The sequence below is a fragment of the Dipodomys ordii genome, unplaced genomic scaffold, assembly GCF_000151885.1.
Source record: "Dipodomys ordii isolate 6190 unplaced genomic scaffold, Dord_2.0 Scaffold60, whole genome shotgun sequence".
In the NCBI taxonomy this organism is placed as follows: Eukaryota; Metazoa; Chordata; class Mammalia; order Rodentia; family Heteromyidae; genus Dipodomys; species Dipodomys ordii.
This window is the reverse complement of record NW_012267276.1, coordinates 2,534,205-2,552,678: the sequence shown is the minus strand read 5'-3', so window position 1 is coordinate 2,552,678 and position 18,474 is coordinate 2,534,205. Positions and strand designations below refer to the sequence as shown.

The 18,474-nt window shown below is 36.8% G+C and overlaps 1 protein-coding gene across 6 annotated transcripts in view; it reads left to right on the top strand.

Moving 5' to 3' along the window:
- Positions 1–18,474, top strand: part of Satb1 (SATB homeobox 1) — a 102,386-nt gene that overhangs the window by 57,312 nt on the left and 26,600 nt on the right. For all 6 annotated transcript variants that reach the window (XM_013022147.1, XM_013022152.1, XM_013022150.1 and 3 more), the window contains exons 8-9: positions 2,218–2,430; positions 10,149–10,304. In XM_013022147.1, coding sequence (XP_012877601.1) covers positions 2,218–2,430; positions 10,149–10,304 — 369 coding nt within the window. The remainder of the gene's footprint in view (positions 1–2,217; positions 2,431–10,148; positions 10,305–18,474) is intronic.

Genomic DNA, 18,474 nt, shown 5'->3' with positions numbered 1-18,474 from the left:
ATAATTAATTGGTGTAGTAAGTATTCTTCAAACACTTAGGTAAGATAGGTACTTTGCTAGGAAAACAAAAGTGAATACTAAACTCAAGGAATAGATAACATTCTATGTTTATATAGAGGTGGAGTATACAATATTTCTATATACCAATCTCCTTTGGCCATGCATTGTTTCTTTGTTTTGAGTCAAGGTCTTGGCTTATGCTGCCCTCAAATTTATGATCCTTCCAGTCTCTTCATCTGAGTGCTGGGATTATAGATATGCATCAACATGCTGGTATTATAAGCACATTTTTAAATATATAACATTTGCTGAAGAGTAGTGGCAAGCAAGGGCTATTTTATTACATCTATCGCTCAGAATTTATTATTTTTATTTTTGGTGGACTCTGTGTTTTGGTTTCAGATTGACACATCAGAAGCACATCCAATCTTATTAGTGGGCCTTATGCAAATTAAATAGCTTGCTTATTGACTGACTGAATTTTAGTTAAGTTGACTCAGTGTTTTATTCTTGAGCAGACACCATTGAAACATTTAGTTGTTAGCATTGTGAATGGAAGAAGATAATGTCTTTCACATTCAGCCCCTTTTTTTGTGGTAAAACTGAAGGTTTAGGTCCCAGTTCTCGGCTTTGATTATATTAGACAAGTAAGAGATTTCTTTACAATTGACTTAAACCTCCAGAACCTGTTTGAGATGTTTTATTTTTTAATATCAGCTTATAAGTCATTTTAAGACTTGACAGTGCTTTTGTAATACCTGCACCCAGCTGTTATATTTAGGCAATATGGCACATTATCTTGAGAAATGGTGAACAAAACCTAGTTTTCACTTCTAGGAAACCACAAATATTAAAACCTTGGGACTCCATTATTTTGACAATTCCCTCATTACAGGTACCTTTTAACCATTTCTGTAGGGTTTTGGAGTGTAGATTTGCAGATGATATAGGAATGGAATTTTATTCTGAGCTGTATTGTGAAAATCTAGCAATCTTAAATGAAGAAAGTAGACATATTCTGATGTTCTAAGCTTTATTCTATACTCCAGATTGATGAGTACTGCTCAGTCATTAGAACATTGTCAGAAAAAAAAATCACTACTTCTGTTTCATATTATCCCTGAATCATACTCACTCATTAAAAAAAAAAGCAGTTATTCCAAAAGTTAAAAAAAATTAAGGAAGTGGCTCTGTGGCTCAAAGAGGTAATTTAGCGAAAGAGCTCAGGGACAGTACCCAGGCCCTGAGTTCAAGCCCACTGACTGACCAAAAAAGAAGAAAACTTGAAGATGAATGCTGTATTATTTGAGGATGAAAGCCACCTTAAAGGAAGTTTCCTATTGTCTGTGAATTTTCCCATTATTAGTAATGATTTTTATTTCCCCAAGAAATTTAATAATTACACAATTTTACAATATTCTTTACTTTGGCATATTGTGGTGGATTTTTGCAGTATGGAAGATTGGTTATGTATTTCACATTTTATCTGTGGGTTCTGAAGTTCAAAACTTCAACTTATAACCCATAGGTACATTGGAGTAAGATCTTATTTAGAATCATTTGGGATGTCTGTGTTTCCCTTTAATGGCAAATTGAAATGGCCACCTGGTGCCATTTACTTGGATAATTTGAAGATTAAGAAACTACTTAAAATTGCCTGTGAATACACAGTGTAAGTACTACATGATGCTTTAGTGATTTTTCCCCCCAGATATATTGCAGTTCATTTCCTGGTATTTTCTTGAAAAAAAAATTACTTACAACTCTAGAAAAATGGCTTTGTGTCTTTCCATATTGAACTCTTGGCATTCCCTTGCCTTTGTCTAGGCAACTTGAGAACTATACTGTTCAATGCTGTTGTATTACGAGGATTTCATTTGTGCTTAACTTCCCTCTATCTTCTCTCTGTGAAAGATTTCATGGCAAGTTAAGCTACTCAAAAGAAGGAGACCAATTAGGCAGTTTCGGTTTATGTTATATGTAAAGCAGATGTTTAATAAAATTAAGAACACAATTGAAGCTCTCTTCTCCATTGCTTCAATTGTAACTAATATATTCCTACGAAGAATTACTGCCTCAGAGTCTTCATTTCCTTAACAGAGTGGAAAAGGGGCGGGGGCGGGGGCCAGGGTTGTGGGGGGAGGTTGGTGAGGAGAGAGGGGGGATCCTTAGGGGCTGGCTGGAGCAAACTCACACTGTCCCTTTCATTCTCTTCAGGGCTTGCTTTCAGAAATCCTCCGGAAGGAAGAGGACCCCAAGACTGCATCCCAGTCTTTGCTGGTAAACCTTCGGGCTATGCAGAATTTCTTGCAGTTACCTGAAGCAGAAAGAGACCGAATATACCAGGATGAAAGGGAGAGGAGCTTGAATGCTGCATCGGCCATGGGTCCAGCCCCTCTGATAAGCACACCACCCAGCCGCCCTCCCCAGGTGCAGTCTCTTCTTCCTTGCTAGTCTCTTTATCTTTCTTTTTAAAACAATGTTTAAGGAAGAATCTCAGCAAGAAATATGATAGATACCAATTTTAAAGAATTCGCATAGTTGCTTGAGGAGAATTTGGTCCCAGATCACAAATTCTGGTATAAAAACAATAAGCTACTAATTAGGTAGGGGAAAGAAAATAGCTTTGTGTTAATCTATTTGGATTCTTGGGGGGGGGTGCAGAGAAGAGTATAAGGAGTCTGTAAGTGGATATTGCCTCTACCTCTGTTACTAAATAAGTATTTTAAACTCAAAAGAATAAAAAAGAATAAGGTCAATTTTATCCTTACCAGTTTTAGAGCTGCCATTTGAATAGTAAATAAATAAAAATAAGTAATTCCATTTGTATTTATGCTTTCCAATACGAACTGCAGCTGGTACCAATTACACATCATCTCGTTTGTAATCTTTCATAATTAAGTTTAATACAATCCTTGAAGGCAGCTTTAAATGGGATTGATAAGGAATTCCATCCATATTCCCAGAAAATGGGCACATTTTCTATTTCTCCAACCTCTTTTTCACATTTTGAGGAAGGAAAACAAGTCACCTTTCAGGTAACATCTGTATATGCATCTTGATAGTTGTTTTTTTTTTTTGTATTAATGTTTTTATTTCCACATAGAGCTCCCCAATGACCCAGCAATCCCACTTTTGGGCATTGACTCAAATGATCACAAACAAGGCCATACTAAATACCAGCACAACTATGTTTATCGCAATATTATTCACCATAGCTAAGCTATAGAACCAACCCAGATGGCCCTCAGTAGATGAATGGATCAATGGTTATTTTTTAAGTTGCGGTTTAAAAAGCAGCCTTATAATTATTATGACAATTCAAGAAGTTAAGCTACAGTAAAAACTAGCAGATCAAAGTTTTAAAGTCAGTTAGGTCCAACTTCACAAGCAACTGTGGCTTTGTATGTTTTTTTTTTGTTTGTTTGTATGTTTAATTTGTGACATGCACAAGTCTTAAAAAATAATAGTCAACCAAAACTATATAAAAACTGAATATGGAACACAGATTCCAAGTATTCCTATAACATAATGTTAGTGAAATATATATATGTTGATGTTGATTTCTTTGCATCAATGCTAACAATCATATATTTCTAAATATAATAATTTTACAAAGACTATTCAGCAGTAAAAAAAAAAAAAGAAAAAGAAAGAATTAAAAAAATCTAAAAAAGTATTACAGATAGTCCACGACAGAAGAACGGACATACTATCTAGTCACTTGCTGTTCATAAAGTCACTGTTGTTCATAAAGTTCTGAAATACTTGCTGCTTAGGAATGTCACCAAAGTACATTTTCTCTCTGTTTAGTGAAAATCAGCCTGGACTTGATGTGCACAGGGGCAGGCTATAAAGAAGCCATGCTTCTCTTCTAAGAAGAATAACAGCTGTGTGTCTCTTGTGTACCTACATACTTCCACTGAGCTTGATCTCTAAACAAACCACTTCCTAAGATAAAGAATGAGCAACTGTGTATATACACATATGACTTTTATAAGGGTAATTAAATAAAAAATACTTAGATGATTTTTTTTTCATCAGTGCTAACAGTTACCACACATACCATCATTAGTTAACCTTGTTCCTATACTCTTTACCAAAAGCTCTGGGCAGACTTATTTTGCTTATCACTTGATTTGCAATAAGAGAATAGCTTGCTTAAGACCAATGTGAATTTCAACAGTGAACATCTTTTTTAATTTTTATTTATTTATTTATTTTGTCTGTCATGGGGCCTGAACTCTGGGCCTGAGCGCTGTCCCTCAAGTCTTCAGCTCAAGGCTAACGCTCTACCATTTGAGCCACAGCACCACTTCCAGCTTTGGTGCTGAGGAATCAAACCCAGGGCCTCATGCATGCAAGGCAAGCGCTCTACCACTGAGCCATCTTCCCAGTCCCTCTTTGTTTTTTAATTTTTTTTTTTTTTTTTTGTCGGTCGTGGGGCTTGAACTCTGGGCCTGGGCACTGTCCCTCAGCTCTTCAGCTCAAGGCGAGCGCTCTACCACTTGAGCTACAGCGCCGCTTCTGGTTTTCTGGTGGTTTATTGGAGATAGGAGTCTCACGGTTTCTCCTGCCCGGGCTGGCTTTGAACCTCGATTCTCAGATCTCAGCCTCCTGAGTAGCTAGGATTACAGGCGTGAGCCACCAGAGCCCGGCTGTTTTTAAATTTTTAATCTGCCTAAACGTTTGCTTTGTTGATTCCTTAGCGCAGCTTTTGTTTTTTAATTTTTCTGGGATTTTGAGCAACCCACTTTCCAAATGTGCTTACACTATCCTTATTCTTTGAGGCTTTTTTATTTCTAGCTAAGTGTTGCCCTTATTCTTTAGTGATATTTATTTTCATATACATTTAAGATACTCTTGTGGATTTTTTGGTATATGCAAAGACAAATATCTACCATGAGCAGTTTGGAATAGGAAAAAATATATATAGATAATACGATTTATTATGGCCTAACTATTAACTTCTTAGTCACTCTATAACTCAAGAGAGGTAGATATTTAACCTTTAGGTGGTATCCAATGATGAACATGTAAATGTAGTTCAATGAATAACTAGATTCTTAGTGAAATTCTTTCAGACAAAGTCTCTCTTATTACCAGCCATCTAACCAAGTTCCAAAATGACTAATACATGTATGTATGTCTTATTTGCCCCCACACAGTCCCTTTGCATTATTTATTATTATAAAGAAGTTCACCTCTAATGTGTTCACATTTTGTCCTTTAACAATAATTGCATGGATTAAATTTTTAGCAATTCTTGATAGATTAAAGGCATCATCATTGAGATAAGGACTTTTAGAATTGGGGAAGCATAAGCTTTTGAACAGTTGAAATAGTAGAGTTTTTGTATTGGATCCAATATATCACACAAAAAGTTTTTTCTGGGTTTATAACCAATGACTAAAATGGAGGTGCCCACAGATACACAGACTGAAGAATACTGCCCTTTTTAATTCTAGATTTTGCCAAAGTCTATTTCCTCCAAAATGAGGAGGATAGGCTTGGGGCCCAGAGTGGTTCTTGGAATTCCCAGGTACATTGAAATCTGAAAGAATGCATTCTTATCTAGTTCCTTATAGGTAGAGGCCTCATAGAAGATGATTTGACATGTCCTTGGGGGCATACCAGATCTTGCAGCTAAACTTTTGAAGCTCTTGGATTCAAAAATCATCTTCAAGAAAGGACTTCTCTGGCTAGCAGGGAGCTTTCAAGTATAGTTCCTAGTGATAACCTCACCAGCCTCCAGAAACAACAAAATTCTTGGCTGACCCAACCAAGGTTCTGTGACTCCTGTCCAGAGTGCTCTAGTAAGGGCAGCCATGCATGGGTTTCATTCTCTGCCTGGGGCAGGCAACCTCTGTCAGCCAGACCTGTTTGCCAAAAGTATATTTTCACAACTTACATGCACTAATTTAAGAAATTAGAATACCTTGCATTTCATAATAGTTCACAGTTTTCTAAGCACCTTCCCATGCATTAATTCATTGGATCCTCATACCAGCCTTTTGCTAAGAGAAAAGAGAAACCCAAGTGAAAGGTTTAATTAAAAGTTTTCAAATCCCCCAGTTAGTCTGTTACTCCTGCTTGTACCTCAAGCTACCTCCTTAGCATACAAAAATTTATTTTAGAAGGGGAAAATAAAACTTGGAGGATTTTCCTGTTTGTTAGAGGGTGGGAAGTTGTGTTTTTAGATTGGAAAGAGGAATGCATTTGAGGAAATTGTCCTGATGGAATAAATTGAATATTGAACAAATGATCCACTTGAAAAGACTTTGGATAATTGTGCTTATGAAATTGTGGTGAAAATACCCCTTCCAAACTTTGGTCATAAGAAAGTTATCTAGGAAAAACTTATTCTACCAAAGTTCCTTGGTCTTAAAGTCTCCTGACTGTGCTTTAAGAATTTATTAGAAGAGTTTTATTAATAATACTTTTCTAATCAGTTTTATATTGGTGATTTCTTACTGTGGTTTCATGTGTATGTATTCATATACATGTGACTTTGGGAGTTAAATTAATTTTTTCAGTTTTACTTTTCATGAGAGCACTTTGAAAGCATGTAATTGCCAACTTATAACTTACATGTGAGTTATATAATTCTTATTTTCTTCATTTGTTTTGACATCCCTTCCTCTAATTCTTTTATTTATTCTAAAGGAAGGCATGATACTTGATAATAAAAATTTAGAAAATATACAGAGTCTATATAACAAACAATGTGTCAGCTCTCCTACTCCTCCTTTCCTTTAGAGACTGGGTCTTACATAGCTCAGGCTAGCCTTGAACTCATGATGCTTCTGCCTCTGCCTTTGTTATTCTAGTACTTGGGATCACAGCATGTGGCACCATGCCTGGTGATAAGTAAGAATTTTTGTAAGTTAAAAGGCTCTTAAAGCAGAGCTCTACATAATTTCCATAGTGTCTTAACTAAGATTCAGAGCTAAGATAAAATTCAGCACCAATCATTTGAAGTTTAGATCTCAACTTTGAGCCGTGGACATGACTTAACATTTTATTATTATAAATAGTATTCACATAGTTACCTAGTTATTATCATAGTATTTACTGTGGGCTGTTATGAAGATTGCACAGTTATACATTACTGAAATGCTCAGCACATAATAATCAGATCATAAGTGACCAGCTTTATTGTGAAAATTATTGTTACCAAATACAAAAAGCTTTGATTCTGAGGATGTGAGAGCCCTGTGCTTGCAGGTCACTCTTTGTGCTTTAAAGAGTAGCGTGTACACCAGTCCAGACCAAAGGGGAGTTAATTTTGTGTAGTTCAAAGTATGATTTGATGCACTTAGCAATTCTTGAAGAAGCAAAATAGAGTTTTCATGGAAAATGTATGCAGTGCAGCACAAATTTAGTGAACCAAAAGGTGAGCTCTAGTGCTGTACCCTCTCCTCACATGGGAAGGTAAAAAGTAGAATCATCTAACTACTTCCCTGGCGCCTCTTTAATGATGGAGTAGTCCACCCTACCTTGATAAAAGCCCTTCCGAAGGCAACTGCGTTTATTTCACCTCTTGTGCTATTTGTGGAGAAGAGTGAAGAGTAGCTTGTTTTGCCTGGAATGAACTACTTTATGAATTTTAATGTGTGATATAACATTAAAAGCTAAAGCAGGATTAAAGAAGATTTTTTTTGTACTAAGCTAAAATAGTACTTAGTAGAGAGAGATAGACAAGATTTTTGTTTCCATTTCAGCTTTTGCTTTTTGAAAGACTATCCAAGTTAGGTCCCCTTAAGCAATAGCTTGTGTTAAGGAAAAAAAATGTGGTAAGATAGATGCATATCTGGACCAAGGAGATATAAAAAAGAACTTTTTAAAATATTTTTAAAAAATGAATAATACAGACCAATATTTCTGACTTCACATTTAAAAAAGTTTCCCCCATCACATTCAAGTTCCTTTTAAAAGTTTTATGAGATGCTTGATTTCTACTTTTATTTTGATAACGTTGGCTACTAGGAAATGATTATTTGATTTAAAAAAATCTAGAATTCTTGCTTTTCGGCTCAAGCAGTGAAAACTTTGGAAACAGAATCGTAGGGTTGAAAGAAAGGATTGTAACCTACCTCAAAGATAAGTTTAATGTTTTTACAAAAGAATGAAAATTATTTTAAAAACAGATGGAGAGTCCAAGTTTCCAAAACCTGCTTACTTACTATTGCTATGTGGATTGATACTGAAGAACAGGTCCTTCCAGGGCCCAGACTTCGTGCCTCCATTTCCATAACATTCAATTTTTAAAGCGACTGAAATGGCTTTTCTTTTCTCTCTCATTTAAGCAGTAAGAAAAATAGGTATTAAAAAGGACCCCATGGGGTGATCAAATCTATCCCTGTGCCTCAAAGCAAGACCACCCCAGAGCAAAGTTTCAAATCTCACCAAAGCAACTTTGTAGGCAATTTATGGTAATGCGTTAACTCTTCTGGCTCCTAAAGTGGTGTTTAGCAGATTATTGCTTCAAAGCCCTGTGTGTGTGTCTTAGTGGCCTCCCGTCCTTAATATACCTCTGTGAATGTCCTTGCTTACACCCCAGTGCTGGAAAGGGAGCCCTGGAGGTATAGCCTAGCCTCTCAGGATTCTGTCCCAGGCTTAAGGGAAGCAGTGAGGCCAGCCAAGAGGTCATGTTTGTTTCACCTGAGATGTCTTCTCAGGCCTATCCAGACATGGCATGGCTAATGTCATGGTAGAACAATCCACCTGCTTTCTCTAGATCAGCAAGAGTAGAATTACTTGGCTAACTTGCTAGAGTTAGAAAGATTCAGAAGGTACATTTTAAAGGGAGTTACATGTTTACTTTCAAGAATTTAGTCTTCAAGGGTAAACCTGTATCCCTCCTTTCATGGCACTCATTTTGGGGATGAGACCTAAACTTGAAAGACTTGCAGTTTGACTTAATGATTTGGATGATTAGATGCCAGCAATAGCTTGCTTATTCTAAATTCCTTTGTGTTCTATTACTCATTGTTTGTGTGAGAGTTGTGGAAGATTCTTAGCTTCTAGAGGACAGAACCTGGGTCTGTAAAGGAGAGGTCTTTCAGAAAGCACTGCTGGGAGAAGCAGGATCCTGCTTCAAGCCTGGTGTTTCATTTACAGTTTTATCAAGTTCTTAGTAAAAAGTCAACTTACGGAGTTCCTTTGTAAATGTCCATATAACTGGTTCATACAACTGCATAATAAAAATTAAATTTAGAGTTTACAAAATGAATATTAATATCAATAAATCTGGAAGTCAAGATGTGATTTTTTTCTCCCCCAAATTTTGTGACATTTTCCTGATGATTTCTTCTTATCATAATTACCAAAGGTTGGCATTACTTTTTCACTCAGAATTACGCATTTTGGATATATAAAGTCACCGATTATATATTTTGTGTAGCTTATCATAAAATTCTCTTAAATGTTGTGAAACATTTTCTTATTGTCTGGTTCCATGAGTCAAAAGGAAATAGTTATAGACAAGGGTGCCAGGAAAAGATAAAATAATTATACAGAACAGCTTGGACATGCACGTGTAAAATGCAACCAGCCTTTATGATAATTAAGCACGGCACTCTACCTGTTTCATGGATGGATAGAAGATTTAAATACGCAGTTCTGCAAATGGCTTTGTTATGGAAGATTTTTAAAATGAAACCTAAGAGGAAGAGGCATAAAAAAGAATCTAAAATTAAAAAGGCCATAGTATATAATAGCTATTAGTGATGCAATTGTCTATTAGGCACCGGGCACCCAGTGAAGATACGGCACTGTGCATTATGATCTTAATTGTGAATTTCCTTTGTTAGGGTTGGAATGGAAGGTAATTGGGAGACAATTAGTTTAGGGTTTTCAAGTCTTTGCAACTATTCTGTTTTCCAGAAAACTTACTTTATGGCATTATAATTCCTGGTTGTCAGCTAGCAGTTGCTGTCACATTACAGATGCAATCATCTGTGACAATGTGACTTCCTTAACTTAAGCAATCTGATCTCAGGGCAATAACTAATGTTGAATGACTGCACTGTTGATCACCTTGATCATAAAAGGAGCAACAATGTCCAGTTTGGACGCTGAGCCTGAGAAGCATCAAAACAATTTGGCCAATGAAAAATGACAGCAATGTTCAAAATGTTTTGTAGGTGAAAACAGCTACTATTGCCACTGAGAGGAATGGGAAGCCGGAGAACAATACCATGAACATTAATGCCTCCATTTATGATGAGATTCAGCAGGAAATGAAGCGCGCTAAAGTGTCCCAGGCACTGTTTGCAAAGGTTGCAGCAACCAAAAGCCAGGTAAGATTCTCTTTTGGGCATGAGATGTTTATCAGTGATGCCTCTGGCATTTCATTAAAAGCTGTGTCTGCTTTCACTGTGAACTTTGCGTCACGGAGGGGTCACAGTCTCTAGGATTATATGCACAGGGATAAAATGATGTGTAGATCAGGTTAGAAGCAGAGGTTTGGTTTCCCTCCAACAGTCATTTCTTTTCTGTTCATCCATAAATCTGTTAATATAAAATTTCAAAGAAGACTGTCACAACATATAGAAAGTTTCTCAACCTGATGTTTTATAATAGTATAATTCATTTCCTATTGTTTCATTATTACGTAGATGACCATGATTTTTTTATTCTAAAATACTACAAACACTACATACGTATTAGATGCAATTACTAAACTCCTCATGCACATATATCTTTGCATATTAATCATTTTAGTCTTTCTATAGATGTGTACAAGACACACAAATTAACAATTTAAAAATGTGTCCAATTCTGATGAATTATAGCTGAAGGGTTTGAATTGGAAAAATTGCAAATCTCTGTAAATCCAAATGAAAAACAAATGGTAGATGATGCAGCCTTTCATCACATATTGATAGCTTTTGTTCATCAAAATAGAATCATCTGTAGGAATAAACTTAAAATTATATATACATTTCTCAAAGTCAAGAATACTTGTTAAGGGACCAGAAGAATATGAAACTTCCCCTCGCAAAAGGAATTGGCAACATTTATCAAGGTGATACTTTGCAGTCCAGGGATCCAGGTGAGATTTGAACACTTGAAATGTGATGCAAATATATTTTTCTTGTCAGTAATGAGCCCTCTTATATAACATCCTGGGTGTTACCAATTTGTGATAAAATATATGATCTTGGGAATATGTACAGCAGAATGTACTTATAACACTTTTTTTTTAGCTTTTCCTAAAATTTTACTCTATCAGCATTAATAGTGGTACTTAATGAGACTTTGGTTTTAGAAAAATATTGTTCTTGTTTAAGTTATAGACTGGCGAAATACTTAAGGGATATCTTGGAAATGTTATATAAAAATGATTAAACTCAAGCTGTGGACTGTAAAAATTATAGCTTTATAGGCCACATGCCTGCCTACCCTTCAATCACTGTCAAAGTGATAATTTCTACAATAATATGTTTCTTTTATTGTGAGATTCTAAACATCAAGTGCTGTTTAAACATTAAACTGAATTGTTTATGTTAGTGCTGTACTCAGCGTGTCATACATCAGGCCACCGTAATCTCTCATGGAATGTAAAATTCTGTCATGAATCATGGCTTGTATATCGGAAATTACTGTAATTTTGATTGGAAATTACAGGGCTCTTGAAATGTTTCTAATTATGATAGAATGTTAGAGCCGCTTCAAACCTGTGTGTGTCTTCAGATGTCTTCATTTACACACCAAGACTATGCATTAAGGAGAAATGTCCTGTGCTCACTTTACCCACCCACCCTGAACATGCTTGTTTTGACTATTTAGTCTAATTATAATGAGGATCTCTTATTTAAATATACATTATCTTGCATTTCTTTCTGATCCCCACAACTTTTTTTATTTGTGACCTCTCCAATTATCAAGAATAACAGAGTACATTCCTACAAGGACCAGGCTCTTTTCCCAGATCCCCAAAGTAGATAAACTAGCTATGAATTATATAATCTGGTCAGCTGTTAAACAACACAAACAAAATGAATATTAATGCTTTTCAATAAGTATTCTTTAATTGCCTTTTATCTATCATTTACTTCAATTTAGTGGCCCACCCCAGCCATCACCATTTCTCTTGGCCAAGATACCAATTTTGGAACTCTTCTAGAAGTAACAACAATTGGCTACTACCAGCAATGTATGCGGTGCCCTGTCTGGCTTTTCAAACATCCTTTACTTTGTAGCCTTCTCAGGTCTTCACTAACCCGATGTTTCAGCAAGCACATCTGCTATGTTGATTTGTTGCCTAAGACCCTCCCAACTTTTAGCTAATCTCTCATGATTGTTAGAGTGAGAATCCTAGGGAACACTGTAGGCTATGGAATCTAGTCAGTTGACCATTTTCATCCCTCTGAATAGTTATTGCTAATTTCTAGTGAGTATTTTAACTTCCTAGCAGAGCATTTTTGCAGTTCTCTTTGGTTCTTCAGTTAAGTGCTAGTACTACTCTTTTTATGAAACTATGTGCAAAGATTACAGATGGCTTAAGACATAAGTCCCCAAACTAGATTCAGCCCTAACAAAAGAAATCTGACTAACAGTGAAAGGTGGTTGTTTGCTTTGGTTCTGTTCTTCTGCCCTGACGTTTTATAAAGGAGCTTGAAAAATGAACAAAATAACCTTCAGAACCAACAGACCTTAATGATTCATAATCAACATAGGTAACTTCTAAGATAGTTACTTATACCTCCAGTAGTGTGCCAGGGCTAGTCAGAATGAAGCAGCACTCCTTGTCTCTCAGGTCAAGTGTGTAAAAAGCGAGAGGAACCAAAAGTACTTCCACCTCAGCCCATCTTCCTTCATCTGCTTTGTGTCTTACCCTGGTTTGTCCAAGTTGGCTGAACATCATCACCTGTTTTGCCCTAGACCTTAGGATGCATTATTTATTTACCTAAATTCACTTTAGTAACCCTGTACTAACTTCCTCCATTGACCTATGATGGTCCTCCAACTAATAAATAGTAGAGCCAACTCCAAATTGAAGCTCTCCTACGATTTTAGTGTCTCCTGAGGGATCAAAGGAGCAGGAGCACTGTAGTTACCATTACCTCAGCAAAGAGGAGTTAAGATGGTTGGATTAGTTCATAGTGGAAATAGTGAGGATTTTCCTTTTCTTCATTGATGTACTTGTGAACCAGAGGCTCCTACCATCACAAGGCCTTCGGAACCCAGGAGGTGGGTATGAATGGTGGAAGGGCCAAAAGAGGTCCAGGCAATGATCCAGGGTCAGGCTGTTGCTGGCAACATCATATTGGGAAATCACATAGACTTAGTAAGCCCAAGCTTCTTTTAGCATAGGAGGCAGTCACATTCTCTGATGTATGCAGAAGAGCTTTTAGGTTGTACAGCACTATATACAAATGGAAAACATTTTATAATGTGCTAAGTAAGAGGTTTAGTCCTCCATATGGGGAAGAGTGATTTATTTATCATGTATTTATGTATTTCAAATAGCTTCCATCTTAAAAGGTAAAATGGGTTCTGGAGTGACTAATGCACCAAGTATTCTCAGGATTAGAAACAAACTCATACCCACCCTACCATTTCACATGTATTATATTATCTCTTCTCTTCAATGAATAATAGAAATGAGATTGTTTTTAACGTCTGAGTAAAATATGCAAGTAAAAAAACTGAAGGTAGGCTACCTTTTTGTGCTTGGGTAGGAAAGCAGGCTGATGCAAACTTTAAAAAGATGATATGCTTTAAACATAATGTGAATAGCTACAGATGAATATACTTTATATTCTGGGTGTTCAAATAAGCAGCAAGCTTTTTTTTCCCCCGAATCGAATCACATTGGAATTTTATCAAACATTTAGTCAGATAAGATTCAAATAATGATGAGAGTAGAGTCTGCTAATTTTACTGTTTAAAAAAAAATAGTTGATTTGGGTAATAACCATTACGGTATCAAGGTTCAGTTACTGTTCATTGGTTATAGTGTTTTCATATGGGAGATGGAATGGAATTTTTTCCTTAATAGTGGCAGATGTTGGAATCTAATTTTATTCCATAGCAAACCCCTGGAGAGCTCTGAGACTTAAGGTGTGTGTCCAGCAAGGGGACATTAGCAGTGCCGTAGGCCTTGCCTTGTACATGGAAGTGTTACATTGATTTCCACGTTTGCGGAGGTGGAGCCAGCAGACACAGGAGCACATACAGCCAAGCTGAAGGCTTTTACAGCATCCCCACTTGGTGTTTAGAAATGATTACCCTCTTTCTCCTTACTGTTGAACAGGGTCTTTTAAGCAAAGCAATTAGATGCCGAAGACTTTATTTGACTGTAAGACAATTAAGATCCTTTGTAGGCTGTGCAGGTTATAGGAATCTGGCCACTGCAGCCTGGCTGGATTGATAGATTGGTGCCTGCACATGTGTGTGCATATGCGTGTGTGCATGTGCGTGTATGCATGTGCATACCAGTATTGGGGCTTGAACATAAGGCCTGGTCATGTCCCTTCCCCCCCCCCCCACCCATAGCTTTTTTTTACTCAAGAATAGCACTCTATTGGCTTTTTGTGGTTAATTGAAGATAAGAGTATCATAGACTTTCTTGCCAAGGCTCTTCTCAAACCAAGATCTTCAGATCTCAGCCTCCTGAGTAGCTTGGATTATAGGTGTCACCCACTGGTGCCCAGCTTGATAAGTATGGATTTTAATACTTAGCTCTTAGCCTACCTACATTTTTTTCAGATCTGCAAAAATAGAACAATTGGCAGAAGAGGCCACATTTTTTTCTTCTCTGCTCAATCTACTTTTTAGATAATTTTTCACTTGAGATTTGGAGCCTCTAGGATGAGCAAGAAAAGAAAAAAGGCAAAAAACCAAGAGTACTTCAGAATCCTGAAGTTTATAGGTGAAACACAAAAGAATCCTTCCTACTCTTAGTTTAGAAACCCTTAAATGGTGATTGAAATGTCCATTTTAATAAGTCATATATCACAAACCATTGGGTCCAAAAATACAGCTAAAAATATAGTTATCCTTGCTGACATCTGGAATCACTAGTGACAAAAATCCAGGGATAAAATCAGGAGCCAACGCACTGTATTCATTGTTCTACCATGCTGTACCTCATGGAAGTCCTGGTTTGAAGCTGTGTGCTGATTCATTCTTCTGCAGTGTTCAAGTAACAGATGTTGCTGCAACACGATTTCACCTGTATAGCTTCTTATTTAAGGCAGGCAGGAGGCTCAGCAGACTCAAAAGTCAGTTTCTGTTATTTCTGGTGCCACTTCCTTTTGTAGCAGTCTGCATGAATTTATATTGTGTCCTCAGAGCCCCTTCTCATGGACACTTGGAGGTTTCTTTAGCCAGTGTCTGAAAAAAGAACTGCTCTTTAAAAAAGGCAACAATACTTGATAAGAAATGTACTTACTACCTTGCTCATGTAACTGTAACCCCTCTGTATAGTATTTTCACAATAAAAAAAACTTATTTAAAAAGCAAAACAAAGAAAAAAAGTCCTAGGCATTAATTCAGCAGTTGATGAAAATAATAAAAATACCTACAAAAATAAAAATCAAAAGCTAGGTGGAGGAAGCTCTGGGCAGGAGCAGCTTAGATGAGCATGGATTCACTTGCCCCTGGGAGAAGGGTCAAAAAGAGCATTTGTGGGAGAGCAAAGAGAAGAGGAAGACAGCCTACAGCATAGCCCTGCATCATACAACTCAGCCGTATGTGTATTGAGTCTGACATTCCTTTCTGGGGTCCTCTGTATCGTCTTCCATAGGAAGATGTTTTTCCTGTCTTCTTTTGGTGTTATTAGCAATCGTTGCTAAAGGTATTGGGAAATAAGAAATATTGGGAATCTAGATTGGCTTTAGTTTTCTAAAACATTGGCCTATATGTACATTTCTAGTTGACTACAAACAGGACTATTGACATTATTGGCTTTAGATACTAACTACTCTGATAGTCTAAATGTATGCAATTGTGTGTTGATTACATGGTGTGTGTGTGTGTGTGTGTGTGTGTGTGTATATGTGTATGTACACACCAATACTGAGGCTTGAACTCAGGCCCTGGGCACTATCCCTTAGCTTTTCACTCAAAGCTATCTCTTGACCTCACTTCTATTACCAGCTTTATTGTTGATTACTTAGATTAGAGACTCAGATTCATCCTCCTAGACGGTCTTCAAAACTGTGATCCTCAGATCTCAGCCTCCTGAGTAGCCTGGCAGTTACATGATTTTTAAAAGCTAAATACGTAAATAGTAATATAAGCATAACTTAGTAAATTTAGGGTTTAATCAAGGAGGTATAAAATTATTAACATTTGTTTGCCCATTAAAATTTTTGGCTAAAAATATGTCCAGGGATATTTCATCCTTTAGACATTTGGTGTTGTCTACTTTAGCTTAAAATCAAACAAAACTTCTTTGGCTGTCTTGTTGTTACAGTCAAGTAGTTTTTAAATTTCACTTTTTTCCCCTCTACGTTTAAAATTGATTGGCAGAAAGCCATAAATATGTTTTTCTTTGACCTCACTTCATAAGTTTAATTATTTCAAATACAGTTTATAACTTATTGAAGTCTAGTTTTTCACTTTTAGGCAATGTCACAAGAAAATTTTTAGGCAAGACTTGAAGAGAATCAGCTTGCAGCTTGAGAGCCAGTTCTTTAAAGAGGGGGCCATGCGAGGAAGTTGATGAAGGCTGTGGCAGAGGTGATCACTAAAGGGCTCAGTCTATGCCTTCTGAAGCATGGGTGTGCACATTCTATATGTATCGAATCTGCATTAATCATGGTCACCTTTTGACTTCAAAGGATAGCATAAACTGGAAGTTTTGAACAAGAATGCTCTGTGCAAGATTCTTTTTTTAGAAGCTCGTCTTCATTAAGCTTTAACATTTGAAGAGCTAGCTCCTTAGAACATCACTGGTGATCTACAAAAATGGGAGTTGTTAAAAGAGTAAGCCAACAGGGCTGAGTTCATGATGGGAATTGATCTGAGAACTTAATGTCATTCAGTTAAACCGAGCACACAGTATCATGATGCTGTCCATTAACAAACTACCAAATTAAAAGACAAAGTGTTCGCTCAGAACTCTCAATCGTTGTCTTTTACATTTTGGATAATGCAGGTAGGTTTACAATTTATTGTCTTTCTTCCTTACATGAAAACTGAAAATAATGAAATAAACATATCTATGAAATAGTATTTATGTGAAATGACAATAGTAAAATTGCTCTGAAAGAAACTACTGTTAAAATTTCACATCATTGAAGTAGGGATGGAAGAACTCAGATAGTTGATAAATATCTAGTGTAGATTTTTCCTGTCCTACGGAGAGTACCACCTCCGGTATCTTAAAAAGTAATCTTGTAGGTGGCTCCCTTTTCCAAGTAGACTTGTTACTCATTTATACAGGCATTCCTTTTGGTTTTGGCAAAATGACACAAGTCACAGCATATTCACTTAAAAGCAAGTGATTGTAGTTTAGAGATCAGTAGATATGTAGCCATTCTGCAATTTATCACTATGTACTTTGCAAAAATGCAAGCTCCAAACCATCTCTGGAGTTGACATGCAATTACCAAATTGGTGAAGTTCCCCTCCCCTCCTCCAAATCTTAACTCTCCTTGTGTTGTGTGCTAATAGAAAATCTATTCTCCTTTGATTTCTTGATTCAGCAATTCCAGTTGCCCTGGTGTATGTTTTGAACAGTTCCCTTTCCAACCAGAATGCTTTAAGAATTGGGTTTAAGCACACTGTTTCATAAACTGCCAGCCTCTCCGGCCGCCCCAGTGCCTCTGATTCTGTAAATCAGATCATAGGCGGCATGCTGTCATATAATAAGGTGTCTGATCCTTATTACCAGTTTGTTGATGCACAGACTCCTTCAAATTGACCATTGCAACACATGGTTTCCCCTGAAACTAGCTGTGATAATTAGCGTGGTTCTAATGAGACAGAATGTCACTGATCTTGTGCTGAACTGTCGAGTATCGACGCTACGGATGGGAACTGTCAGAGCCTGCCATCTGTGACAGCGCTTGGCATATTCCAGTGGTAAGGTAGAGCATGCTCAATAGAGTGTTTTCAAACAAATGGTCCTTTTCTTGAGGAGCGCTCTGTGTTCTGTTCAACCAGAAGGATGGATGACCCAATTTGGTCCCTATGCAAAACCCATTTAGAGATCGAAATGGGGATAAATATTTGAATCTCTGTTCATGTTAAGAAAAAAATCCTTTGTTTAGTAGGTGAATTTTAAGTGACATTCTTCCTATTCCCTGTTGTGATTTGGAGGGTTTGATTTTGTTGTTGTTGTTTTGTTTTGTTTTTGCTTCACCCAATGGTCCCATATTGTCAGTTTATAGTAAAGCAGCCATTGAAGATACTTTCCCCCAATTTTACATTGCCTTGTTTAGAAGAGATTTGTTGGGGAGTTGGGCATGGCTCAGAGAGATAAAGCAGTCTGGCTTAACAGGGGAAGGAAAA